Source organism: Mus pahari, chromosome 8 (assembly GCF_900095145.1).
Source record: "Mus pahari chromosome 8, PAHARI_EIJ_v1.1, whole genome shotgun sequence".
NCBI lineage: Eukaryota > Metazoa > Chordata > Mammalia > Rodentia > Muridae > Mus > Mus pahari.
The window spans coordinates 53,391,709-53,405,696 of NC_034597.1; the positions used below are offsets into that span (position 1 = coordinate 53,391,709).

The 13,988-nt window shown below is 48.2% G+C and overlaps 1 protein-coding gene across 1 annotated transcript in view; it reads right to left on the minus strand.

The window, feature by feature from the left end:
• Nucleotides 1-239: 239 nt before the first annotated feature.
• The window catches only part of LOC110325783 (guanylate cyclase soluble subunit beta-2), a 64,154-nt gene continuing 50,405 nt past the window's right edge, over nt 240-13,988 (minus strand). The window contains exons 14-16 of the mRNA XM_029541685.1: nt 13,015-13,166; nt 10,301-10,396; nt 240-535 (exon numbers count right to left, since the gene is read on the minus strand). Of these exons, the coding sequence (XP_029397545.1) occupies nt 390-535; nt 10,301-10,396; nt 13,015-13,166 (394 nt within the window). The 3' untranslated portion in view covers nt 240-389. The remainder of the gene's footprint in view (nt 536-10,300; nt 10,397-13,014; nt 13,167-13,988) is intronic.

A 13,988-nucleotide genomic window follows, 5' to 3' on the forward strand; every position in this document is an offset into this window, starting at 1 on the left:
CCTTCTCTCTCCTCCCACTACCAGTTAAACGGCACACTGGAGCCCAAGGTCAGGGTGTCCTGTGAAAGTGGACCTAGGGCACCTGTCCAGAGGCAAGGATTGGGAAGTGATGGAGCTGAGAGCACGCGGACAGAAACAGACCCACCGGCAAAGTCGACATCTAGAACAAACACAGCCCAAGTCAGCTGAAGGTTGGCCATGAACCATCACTGCAAAGCATTTTCCAAACCTCCAGGCTTGTGTTTCATTCCTAATTATTTATTCTCAGAGGGGTCCTGAGGAAGGTAAGGAAACGACAACATTTTGAACTTCTGCATTTTTACAAATCAATGTTCTCTCCTGCCATGGGATACAGGAGATGGATACCAGGGCTTCACTTTCTCTCTTGATCACAACACAACACAGAAGGCAGACAGCACAGGGTCACTGGCAAGGCCACTTGTCTTGGTCTCATCTGGTGATGACTGGCTACTGGCTGCATCTGTGTCGTCTCGTCCTGCCACTGGGCTCCCGGTAAGTGTGACTCCATCAGAAGCTAAAAGAAGACAGAAGTGTCAGTGACTAAGGACTCCGGCTGGCTTCCCACTGGAGCTAGGCCCCAGGAACACAATCTGACCGCTCTGTATAATAAAGTCTTTACAGCTAACTGTACCTCTGCTAGCCCCACCCCTCTCTATCACTTGTTCGACTGTGCTGAGCTACCATGTCACAAGCCTGTACTGCTGAAAAATTCGCATGCCCTTGCTGGCCTGTGACTGTCCCTGTGCTCCAAACAGCAAGGTCCCGGGGGATGAGGTTCAGGCCTGGTGCCATGTACTGGGTGTGTGGCACTGCTTGTCCTTGACTGCTAAGTTACTCTCCGAGTCTCCTGCTTCCTAATCTGTAAAATAGGAGAAACTAGTAATTGGATTGATGATTTATATCAAGCTATTAACACAGGGTCCCATGAGGAGAAATAACTCCGATAGCTAATGTGTCTACCTGCGGGAGGCCAGAGAGCAGGTTGGGACAGGGATGCCTGTGGGATGTGGACCGGGAGAGGAAAGAGTGGGATTAGAGAGGAGGCCGGATGACAGAGGCTGTCTGCCTGCCCACCCTGCAGCATCTCAGATTTTGGTCCCATGTGTGTTGGACTGAGGCTTGCATGCATCCAGCATCCCAGAAAGCAATCAATCAAATCTGCTCTCCCTCCCCACATGCGTTAGTAGGTTTCAGTGGTAGTAGGATGGGGGATGCTCCACAAATCAGCATCAGGATCAGTTTCGCTTTAAGAGCTGAAGAGCATTAGGCAGCTTCAGACTGTGAAAGGCCCTGTTTGATAAAGAACTTTATGAATATGGGAGGTGACTCAGAAATCTGGAGCTTCTGGGCCAGTCTCCAGTCTTCTGTCCTCAGACACAGAAGAGGTGAAGATGGAGCAAAGGGGATAATCCTGGGTGGCAGAACCTGCCTCGGGGCAGCGACAGAGGACCAGTTAAGTTCAGAGTTTAGAGAGAGTCTAAAGTGACACGGAATCAAGGTCCATAGAACTCTTACATGTACGTTTTTGTTTTCAAATATGGCATTCTTATGGAATGTGGTCCAAGTGGAGTGGCTAAGTCTGATGCCTCTAAAGGTTCACCTGTTATCCATGGCCTCTCCCCGCTCTGCCACCACTCGGGACACATGAAGGCAAATACTCAATCATGTTCAGCCAGCAGCTGTTACCTATCCAAGTAAGAGGGTTGGTGCGTTTGTTTTTTTTTTTTCCTTTTGTTTTTGTGCTGATTTTATTATTCTTAATACCCGTTATTACGCTACTAGGTTTCTTGGAAACCTGATGCTTACTATAATTTCAAAAGTGATTAAATTTCTCAGAAATGGGCCATGCAAGCTGAATGATGGGAGAGTGTGTCAAAAGAGTTCAGGTTCCCTTTTATGCCAGCATCGCAATGCAGAATTGCAGAATGCGGGGGGGGGGGTTGCTTGTTTGTTTTCTGTTGAAAACACTTGGGGTTTGGAAGATGGCTCAGTGTGGAAAGCGGCTTAAGTGTGAAGATTATAGTTCAAGTCTCCAGACGCTGCATACATTGAATTTGTAAAGGTTCTTGGGGTTGGCGGTTTACTGGTAAACCTGCACATTAGCAGGGGAGGTGGAAACAGAATCTCTTAGCAGCATGGCTATCTGGACTCTGAAAGACTAGCTCCACACTTGGTAAGAGATCCTGCCTCAGTATTTCACGGCAAAGCCACCTACTATCAGACTGAGGCCTCCATAAACAGGCACACACATACACAAACCTGTGAACCCACACACACAAACAAGCATACCACACACATACCTTTAAAAGTAAAACCCTACCTGGCCATCTGTCTCCATCAACACTAAAGAGCAACTGAATTCTGTCCACCCAACAACCCTTTCCGCCTCAGTTTCTCCAGATGTAAAAGCTTTCCTCAACCTGCGTTCCTCTTATGTAAAGCTGCGAGAGAGTGTAGGGAAATGGTTCAAGCCACAAGGCCTCAGCATCCTTACAAAATACTGGCAAAGTGGCACACACCCGTAACCCCAGGCCTTTGGACAGATCCCCGGAGCTCTCGGGCCAGCCTAGCCACCCAGTGAACTCCAGGTTCAGTGAGAGACTCTCGAAAAGCAGGGGAGACTTCAACCTCTGACTTCCATAAGGTACACACAGCACCTGCATACACACAGGCACATACACACGTGCACGAATACGTGTAAATATGTGTGCACACACAGTGTAACATTCTGACTAATTACATTTCCTGATTCATTATGAGGCTTATCGTCTATGGATTACTAACCCCCACACAGCTGGGATAATCTAAACATGAAACCTAAATCCAATGAAGCATTTAGAGGAAACCTCAGGCTTTTCAGAATGTCAAGGTCACTGAAGTTATTCTGTATATATGCAAAAATATAAGATAACTGGAATTCGATACTATTTAACGTGATATATGATGATACTATATGAATGTGAGCTTGAGTATGTAACAGTACAAGTCATAGGGAACTAAGCTACCACATGAAGGACACTGTTTGTTTGTTTTTTAAATTTCCTTACTCTTTTAGAATATATCTCAGGGGCTGGAGAGGTGGCTCAGCAGTTAAGAGCACTGGCTATTTTTCTAGAGGAGCAGGATTTAATTCCCAGAACCTACATGGCAGTTCATAGCAGCCTGTAACTCCAGTCCCATGGGATTTTTCATTCCATTATTGCCTCCACAAGCACAGTACATATGTGCTGCATGGGCATATATGCTGGCAAACTACCTATGCACATATACATGTGAAATATGTATATAAATACAAAAACAAATAAAAATACAAGTGAAAACAAAATAAAACTAAAATAAAATTTATGTCGAAGACTAATGGAAAGTAAAAAGCAGTATAAAATGCATACACACAAACACACATACATGTGTATATGTGATACTCCCACTTTTGTGAGAGAAATCACATGTACCTTTGTGCACACAAAGCTGTGCACCTCCGTTTTTTAAAACATTAGTCTCTCTAGGTGATAAACTATAGGGGAGTTCATTTGCTTCTTTTGGTTTATCTGTACTTTCTGTTATAAAAAATAAGTAAGAAATATAAGTTAATCAAGAAATACTCTTTGGTTAGACAAACCACACAGCCCAGTACTAAATGTCCAGCAGCACATTTGGAAACAGACTGGACACACATAAACGAATGAAAACTGTCTGTAGACAATATACCTCACTAGGCATCACTGTGTGCACTAGACTGCCAGTTAAGAGTGGGTAGAGGATGGTACTGTGGTGTTTGCCAGGAAAGTAGCATGGAGTGTGGAGGAAATGTTATTGTCTTAAGGAATAGCAGTTGGATTTCAACCATTCCTGGCTAATCAGGGCAGGGCTCTGGAAGACTTTGCCCCACTCCAGTCTGACCCTATCAGAAGCTTTGCATATTCTAATATTCAGCAGCTAAGAGGCATATTGTTGGCTGAATCCCTGGACTTTTATCTAATTTTCCTGGGTCCACCCTTCGGCTATGTGACATTAACTGGCTCTGGAAGAAAGATAGGCAATAGGCCAGCCAAATCAGAGTGTGGCCAGAGAAAAGGGGCCATGGGTCTCAGAAATGAAGACAATCATGGAAGAGAGGTAAGGGTTCAATTCCACCAACGAGAAGAGAAATCTAAGCTAGGGTACAAAGGGCACAGTGGCATCTCCGGGATATGGAGAGAGGGTGCCACACGAGGTTTGTCTCCTGTCTCTTCCACGGGCAAAGGAGCCCGTGCAGTGGAGGAAACAGCTCCAACTTCCAGAACCTTTATGCCCTTGAGTTATTGGAGCAGATTCTCTGCCCAGTTCTGCTGTCCAGTAACAGCATGGTCTCCTCAGCTACAAGGCTTCCTGGGTGCTATATGTGTATTGGCATCACCCCTGCCTACCACCAGCGCCTGGTGCTCTAGGAGAGGTTGGAGGTCCTCATGCCTACACAGAACCTTTCTTGTCCTGCTCATCTCATGCTCCCTGTGGTGGTTTACTGAGCATGTCTCCTGTCAGCTCACATATTCGGATACATGGCCTCCAGCTGCTGGTGCTGTTTGGGGAGGCAAGGGCTTGCTTGTTGGAGAAAGTATGTGACCAGTATGTGCTCTTTGAGAGTTGAGAGACTCACACCATTTTTTAGTTCAGGTCCTCTGCTTTGTGTTTGAGGATTAGGATTAAGCCCTCAGCTTCTTACTCCAGCCGGCACGCTTGCATTCCTAGTGCTGCCCGCCTGCCTCTACTCTGCCATGCCGGATTCTCATCACTATGGAGCCATTAGCCAAAAGAAACTCTTCTTTTGTAAGTCCTGGTGTTTAATCACAACCACAGAAAAGTAACTAAGACACACACTACATACAGGAGGTCTTTTTCTGTAAGCTACTAGACATAAGTAGAACTGTATGCACCATTACAGTTTTGTGCATAACTACACATTTATTTCCAAATGAGCCCTCGGCAAATAGTGACTGTCATATAAACATCTGGAGTCTGTGGGAATGTCTCCTGTTCAATGCATTCCTCAGAACAACGATGGGAAGTAGGTTCTGCAGAGTAACAAAACCAAATGCTTGTGGCAGCCTAACACACCCATGCTAGTTCTGGATTCCACTGCTCTCTGTCTTTATGATGACTCCTGAATCCAGCAGCTCATTAGAACCATGGTAAAGCTGACCATCAATCCAGAGTCACAGACCCAATGTTGGACCCCCTGAACTGTCTTCAGGGTGAGGCCCAGCTATCTGTCTGTCCACAAGCTATCTCACAGGGGCTTCTGTCACCCTCACACCCACTGCTCGCATGGGCTCCACCTCTGACGTGGCATCCCTGCCATGGCCTCCAGTAGGACAACAGTGACTTTAGAGGCTGACCCTAGCACTGACCATCCACATTTATCTTTTCGTAACCCTCGAGCTTGTGCAGAGTCCATTCACACCTCCAGGTCCTGCTTGTATAGAGCCTTGCTGGGTTCACAGCCAAACTTCCAAAAAGCCCAAGGTTAAGAACAGCTGTGGCACTCCTGAGTCCTGGGTAAGAGACGTATGGAAAGTTTGACAGTCACACTTCGGGGAGACTCGGGAAGGCCTGGGAGCTGAGTACAACGGCACCTAGCCTTCCTGAGCAGCTGGCCACAAACAGCTGAGCCCCAGTTAACTGGATGTCTAGAAAGACTGTGTTGCCTAGACTTTGTAAAGGAAGGGGTCAGGATCCTGGCAGTTAAGTGACCACAAACCTGTCCAAGAAGCACTCTAACAGGGGGAATGTAAATGGTGGGAACGTTGTCCCGTTCTGGAAGAGACACGTGAGAAGTGATTTAGCAGGGCTATAACAAATACTCCACAAACCCTAAACTTGATGAGGAGAGAGACCATAACCTTTAAAACTCCCTGGAAGAACAATTAAGAGCTGGTTGAAGAAGTCCTTCAAACTAACTTTACCTGCAGGGAACCTAGCAAGAAGACACCTCTGACTGTGGTTTCTAAGGAGGGGTCACCTCCAGAGAGAGACCCAGGTCACTTGCCTAAGCATTGTATGCAGGTCAGCCTGAAAAGCATTACTCTAGAGTTGGGAGATTCAGTTAGGAGACAAGGCAAGCTGAAATTTGCAAAAAGCATTAACAGGGGGCCTGACTGTGTGCCAGAAGAGCCTGCCAGCAGTGGCAGCTGGAAGGGCAACTTTTTAGTCAATACTGAAAGGCAGTTGCTTAAATATCTAAGCAAACATACCCCAGTTCCTCTCCGGCTCAACACTCCCTTTTTAATTATACTGGAGAGGTGTTCTCACAGACTAACACCCAAGTTCACTGTCTAGGGAAAGAGAAACCTGTTGTTGACGTGTTCCCGGGGTTCTATAGGTCTGGCTTCTACCCAGAGCTTCTAATTGTCACAGCAGAAGGTGGCTTAAGATGGTTGAAGGAGAAATTAGGCTGGCCCTCGAGGAGGCATATACATAGGACTCCTGGGTGCTGCCAGGGCTCTGAGAGATTTTTTTTTTTTTTCAGGAGAAATGGCGTCTATCAGGGCAAGAAGGTTTCAAAGCATTGTCTGCCTCTGACACCCATGAGCCAAGTCAGCTAGAAAAGCATGCCAGACAGAGCCACTTCGTGTGAGAGGTGGGCAGATGGTGAGGTGGGCACAGATGTGACCAATGAGGGGAATCCTGAATGTTCACGCAAGTCCCCTGATGCATGGGAAACAAGTAGCTCCTGGAGTGGCGAGGTCTTCTGACCCACGTCCCGAGTCTCAGTGGGCTCTGGCTGCCCATGGGAACACCTTCATGATGTTGCCCATGTAAGGACCAGGATGTTGGGGAGGTGGTGGGGGGGTCACTACTTTGGTGGAGCTATATCCTCAGAACTGAAATATTTCTTCCTGGAGGAAAGAAGAAGGGTGACATGATTCAGGGGAATAATGAAGCCTATAAGACTAAGGAAGCTCTGAAAGCTCTGATTCACACAGCCTTTCCAAGGCTGCCGTAAGAGAAGACCCTTGAGTAGAGCTGCCTGCAAGTTGGGTAAGTCGTTTTAGGGACCACCGCTCATGCCACGTGGGCCTGTTGATGACGTGGTGCTGGATGACTCACCAAGTCTTCTGTGACTGGGTAAAACCATGCCTTTGGTTTATCATCAGTGCCCTACCCGGGGTTATGTCTCCTCAGGGAATATTGCACAGCTACCTAAGAGCTAGGCAAGCCTGTGAACCTTCAAGACTAGCAGTGGAACCAGGCTGAAATCACACCTTATGCACAGGAGAAATGGTACAGAGTAAAGAACTGCATCTACTGCCAACCCGGGATAAGGAGATCGCCTACACCATGGGACACTCACGTCACACTACAAGGATGTGGTGGTCTGAATGAAAATGGCCCCCACAGACGCACAGGGACTGAGGGGCATTATTGGAGGTGTAGCCTTGTTGGAGGAAGTGTGTCAATGGTGGGGGAAGGGTGAGAGCAGGCTTTGAGGATTTAGAAGCTCAAGCCAGGCCTACTGGCTCACTGTCTCTTCCTGGTGCCCGCCAATCCAGATACAGAACTCTCAGCTACCTTTCCAGCACCCGTGTCTGCCTGCGTGCTGCCGTGTTTCCTGCCATGACAATAATGGACTGAACCTCTGAACTGTGAGCCAGCCCCAATTAAATGTTGTCCTTTATAAGAGTTGCTGAAGTCATAGTGTCTCTTCACAGCAATGGAAGCTCTAAATAAGACACAGGGAAAGTTGTGGAAAGCTGGGGGTTTGGGTGGCTTGGGGGCCATATGACTGTCTGCTCTCTTCATGGGTTCTCTAGTACACACCTGATGGGTTTGTCACTCACTCACCATACGGACGCTACTTGCTGCTCACGTGGAGCTACGTTCCCATGTGATCTGTCATTAGCATCCACGCTAATTTCACTTGGTTAAGAGAAGTCACCTTAGGCAGCACTCAGAGCACGGCGAGGAAACATGACTGAGCACAGGGAAGTAAAAAGGTCAAATAGAACAGTCCAGCGTCTGGAAAAACAGTTGTCTTGACTTGTCACCCAAAGGAGACTCACATGCATTGTGGCCTGCTCACCACAGCCAATCCTAAAGATCAAGGTGGGCTCCTTTCACACACTAGTTGTTAGCCTTATCTAAATCACAGAGCCTTTCTGAGTTCCAAGTTTCCTGCCTTTGTTGCGGGAGTGGGTATGCCATTCCTCTGTCCTTTGACTGAAGTGTCAAATCAGACAAGTGAGCAAAGTCCCTACCGCCTCGTCATCCGTCAAAGGCTAGCTCTCTCCCTTCCAACTGTCCCCAAATAGAGGTGGCTTCTTTTTCTCCTCTCATCAGCCTGTGTGCTGAAAAGCAGCAATTAGATGAAACACGGAATCTGGGCAGCAGATGCCCAGCCCTACCCAGCCCCACTGGTGTTCTGCCATGGAAGAGTTCTATGTAACAGAAGTCTTAAAAATTCAACTGTTGACCTTCCTGGGGCCTGAAAAGCTTCTAGACCTGCTCTCCTGCGCCATGTGTGGCCCCTTTGAAAGGCTCACACACCCTCAGCAATGCCTTGACTTACCTTGCACTTCCTGCTCATCCATCCTGCATGTGGATGAGGAGGCTCAAGGCCAAGGCCTCTGGAACTCCTGAACTATCTCTTTCCCTGTATCCCCTACCACTCCCATCCTCTTCCAATACTTTCCAGGAAAACAAAACACACATACAAACAACAACAACAACAACAACAAAAACCAGCTTCTGTTCTCCCTTGAGCTCTCTAGCCCTGTGACATCGTAGAGCATGGTACTGCCAGGAAGCTCAAGTGCGGGGAGCCATGCAGCAACCTGCATCCCAGCAACCTGCATCCCAGCTGCAGCATCAGGGCAGCACCTCTAGCCTTCCTTGGTCTTCTCCATTACTCAGCTTTCTCCCTGGCTTCCAACCCTATCTGAAACGATCTTCCTTTTTCCCCATGTTTCCAATCTGGTTCTCTTGACATAAACACAATGCACGTGAAGTAGATGATCTCCTGCACCTAGTCTGGCAAACCCCAGAAAATCCTAGAACAGTACCTTGCCCGGTCACTCTGTTTCTGGAGTGAAGAGAAACATTTGTGGTGTGCATCTATGACTATATCATCTTGTCCTTTGTAGAACTGACAATACATGCAGGCCTAGGAAGTCTGGGAGCACAGAAGAGAGAGAGAGAGAGAGAAATATCCCCTGGCCATCATGGGTGACCTCTCTTCTCAGCTTCTCATAAGCCAGGACCCCAAATTCCCCTCATCCTTGATTCTAAATAAGGGAAGCACAAGTTTTCCTCCGTGATCTCTCTCCAGAGTTGAACTGATGATCCTCTCTTAGCCTTGACACCTGGGATCAACCCAGAGGGGAATCATTAAGTCCTGGGAGAATGCCCAATAACAAGGGCTCACGTGTCACTCAAGAAACTTTATCTGCTAAAAATGACAGCAGCTGAGCTGTTTCTAGTTCACTTCCTTGGCTTCCTGCTGCAAAAGATGTGAGCTCTCAAGGGCTGCTCCAGGTGCCATGCCTGCTGCCTGTAGCCTCTGTTTTGTCCTTTTGGACTCTAACCCTTTGCAATCATAAGCCCAAAGAAACCCTTCCTTCTGTAAGCTGCCTTGGCCAGGGTGTTTTACTACAGCAACACAAAAAGCAGCTAAGACGATGTGAATAACCTGGTTTGAAGAGGGAGACAGTGGTTGCCTCTGTGCTGGCCCACCCCTGGGTCTCCATCCTTCCTCTAACTATACACTGAAAGCCACATCTTGTTATCCTTGAGACTGGCTTCTAAGAGAAGTGGAGGACTCATCAAGATGAGACAAGTAAGCATGTACTGAAAAAAGCTCTTCCATCCACACTGGGGAGCAAAGTGGAGCATAAGATTCCCAGGGCTAAGCTTTAAGGCTATGTCCTATATGAGTGACCAGCAGGAAGTGGGCATTAGGAGCTCCACACTTAGTAGTAAAAGAAGGCATGCTACTGAGGGTTCTGGTGTCACTTGGTAGGTACCTAGATATTAATGTATCTTGAGAATTTGTTTCTTTGCAGGCATTGGCTAAAGCTGTCCTTGGCATCTGGGTGGCGGTAGCTCAAAAGCAGAGATCATTGAGAACACAGTAAGCAGAAAGTCGGGTGCATCCTCCTCTGGGACCCTAGATTCTACCCAGACTGGCCTTTCCTGGATCTTTCTACCACCCGTGCCAGTGAGACACATCCTGTCTAACCTGTGGTCTTACATGGGGTGACAGAGCTGAGCGTGGGTATCTGGTGAGGGCATCTAGTACACTCACCGTCCGCTGGATCACTGTTGTAGACTTGCTGCTGGTGGTCCGTGTTCCTCAGGACAGCACAGGGCTTCCTGACTTGGTTTCCAGGAGTGCTTGCTTCTGCAGAAAAGCATGAGGGAAGGCACCATGAGACTGGGAGGGGGGGAGGGCGGTATTTCCTCAGATGTCTCCGTCAGCAGCAGGCCCCTGGGTGTGGCCTCAGGTTGTCCGATGAAGGTGGTAAAGTGCTGACTCAGGAAGGCTGAGAGACTCATAGAAAATATCCTCATGCCCCTAAAAGCTGAATGAATGTGCCTGCTTCTGAGAGCCGGGGAAGGGGCAATGTTTGGGAGACAGCTGCCCCCAAAAGCTCTTGCTTTCTTTTGGTCTCTAGTGTCTGGTGAGGCTGTCACCTTCACAGAGGGCACAGGAGAAGACACTGCCAAGCCTGTCTCTTTAACCGTTTCATTTTCCACTCTAGATTTCTCTTTCCTAGCTCTGAACCTCAAGAGGATTAGACCCCATGCATCTTGGAGCCACCTGAAGTTCACCCTCCTCACATCTTGTGAATCGCCAGCATGTGTATCACCTGGGGACACGTCAAGGAAGATGTGGAAAAGTAGGAGTTGTACAGCAGTGTTCCTCTGTCCATTCTTCCTCCATCACTGGCTTTGAGAAACTCCATCATGCTTCTATGGAGACAGCAATGGTCACTGGGGTAACATGCCCAGAACCTCTGAGGCTACCATGTCCTTTAGGAAACAGAATCTCCCTACATGTCTCCTGAGAGCCCCATGCTTTTCCATTGCTGTCGGAGGCTTTGTACTTCATGAATTACAGGACAGTCCAAGAGACAGAAATGCCGCAGCCTGGAACCTAGAGAAGGTTTATGACAGGAAATCCAAGACTGATAGGAGGGAAAGGGCTATGGCGGGGGCAGTGTGTGAAAAGCAAATGATTGGTTCCACTGGAGGATGCTATACAGGGGTGCGCAAGACACGTTATCTGCATGGCGCTATCTAACCAATGGGGGACAGGGAGGAGGCTGGTCTTTATCTCCCATTGGAGGACGCTGTACAAGGATGTGCATGACGCTTTATCTGTAAGGCGCTACCTAACTAATGGGAAGAGGGAGGTAGCCGGTCTTTCTCCAGAGGAAAGGGTGCTTTTTCCCTCTGTTACAAGCTATCCCTGGTGACCATCTGACCCACACCCTCCAAAGAGGTGCCTTTTCCTAATCTGTATAGAGTCCTATTTCAGGCCTGAGACTGAGCCAGCACTTGCCCTTCTTTCCATAATCCCCCTCCAGCCTCTTCCTTGGGCTTCATAAGGTCTTTTAGACAGAACATTCTTGCTTATCGGTCACTCCGGGCTGCCCTTTTCCCAACTCACAACTGGGTAGGGTTTGGCTCTGTAAGCCATGGCCAGCCTCTAGCATCCAGTCTCAGCCTGGAAAGCACTGGGTCCCCTGTAAGCAAGCGGCATAGACCTGTGCGGGAACGTTTAAGCCAGGCAAGCCTCCTGGAGGCCTCTGCCCTTCCCTCATCGCTCCCACCATCACTCAGCATAGCATGGACTCTTCCACCCACTTTCAAGCACAACAATCAAGAAGAGGAAAGGCAAAAATATTCTCTGCATCATGAGAATGGCATGTGGCTGGGAGAGATGGGTGATGCTGGTGGGTAAGGCAACCAGAGCATAGAAATGGGGCCGCAAACACTAATGAGCAGTGCGCCCGGCGGTCTCAACCAGGATTTGTCTAGTTTTGTATTACACCCTTTCATCTCAGTCTCCATCTAGAAAACACAGCGTAAACTAACCTCACCTGCCAGAGGTGCGCTTAGCTGACCGGAAAGTAGAAGACAAGAGCCCTGAAATGCAATCCTGAAGCTCTGCAAACAGCCATCTCTTCGTTGGACCCACACTTTCAAAGAGAGGAGTTGTAGCTCACGTATCATTGTCAAGTGTCCTGTGTCAAGAGTCCCCCTGAATATATTAGCTATGTAAACAAGAGGCCCCTGGATTGAGCGCTTTTCCTTTGGGGTGCCTTGGAGCAGCTGGAGATTAACAAGTGTTGGGCTGAACCCACTTCCTTCTGCTTTCTGCAAAGGTGACAAGGGCTGTCCCTGCTACAGGGTTCCCTCTCAGGCCAGAATTTTTCTCTGAATATGGCAGCAGTTGTAGGTCCCAAGTGTAGGGGATGGATAATATCTTCTTCGAAGCATTGGGGACCTCGATGTTAGATTCTAGCTTCTCTTATGGACACCACAGCAAAACAGTGGCTCTTTGGTCCAACTTACTACCAGCTTTTTATCCCAAAGACTGTCTTTCTTGTAGCTTAGTGAGTGATGTTTTTTTGTCCCTTATCTGATTTTGACAATAAGAAAAACGTGAGGAAGGTGGAAGGTTCTAGTGTGTGAGGAGAGCCTGTCTGGGAGCCTCTGCTAGGGTGAAGGGGCAGGGGTAGCCATCGGAAGTTTCCTAGCACAGGAGCATCTGTGGGAAAGTCCTTCTTGTTGGTAGACAAGCACGTGGAAACTGAAGCAGAAGCGTCCTGTGAGGATGAGTGTGCGGGCCCCAGGATGTCAGAGTCCAGGGAAAGAAAACTGAGCTGAGCCTCGCGGCTTTCCACTGCCTGGGTGCTGCCTGTCTGACCCAGTGACCTAGTGACCACTTCAGACACATCTGAAGAGCTCAATGAGAAGCATGCGGCACTGAGGACAAGCAGATTTTCTTACCTTTCCCATGAGCGAGAGCTGAAGGTCGCCCCATGATCTCATCCTCGGTGGCGTTCAGGTTCTGGATCAGAAAGTATGTGGTCATTTTTCCTTTCCCCTTCACCTCTATCTCTCCTCTCCTGACAATTTCAAACCCTTTGTTCTCCAGGGCCCTAGATGAAGAAAACCAAATGTGTCAGGTATCAAAGACCACAGACAAGTCCTGGACCCACAGCAAGAAGGGCGGATCTGAGGTGACACCTAGAGCCTGTGGGGACATCAGGGTGAGGGACCCAATGGGGAAGAAGAGAGGTAAGAAGGACCAGTGTAATGAGCAAAGGCTGGGAGTGGCCACAGGGGACCTACAGACCTGTCTCTACACGGCCATTTGATTTTTACTCTCCAGCGTCCTAGTTTTGTGTATTCCTTGTTCAAGATTCAGCTCAGGCATTTCCATAAAACCTTACCTCTGGATACTGACACCCCCCCCCCGCAAACCTCCTACATCCCACTCTCTAATTCTACTGGTGGGAGGGTAGAATGGTTAGACCAGGATTCTGAACCTCACCCAGACCTCTCCCCCCAACCTCCTACATCCCACTCTCTAATTCTACTGGTAGGAGAGAATGGATAGACCAGGAATCTGAACCTCACCCAGACTCCCCCTCTCTCCAAACCTCCTACATCCCACTCTCTAATTCTACTGGTGGGAGAGTAGAATGGTTAGAGCAGGTGTCTGAACCTCACCCAGCTCTTCCTGGCCTTCTCAGAGACGAGGCAAACTGTTTTGTTGTTGGTTGTTTTGTCTTGTTTTTACTTAATCTCAGATTTCTTTCCTTTGCTCTTTTTTTTTTTTTTGAAAATACAGTTTTCATACACTATATTCTGATCGTTTTTCCCTTCCTTATCTCCTACAATCCTCCCACCATCCAACTCCATGCTTTCTCTCTCTCTCTCTCTCTCTCTCTCTCTCTCTCTCTCTCTCTCTCTCTCTC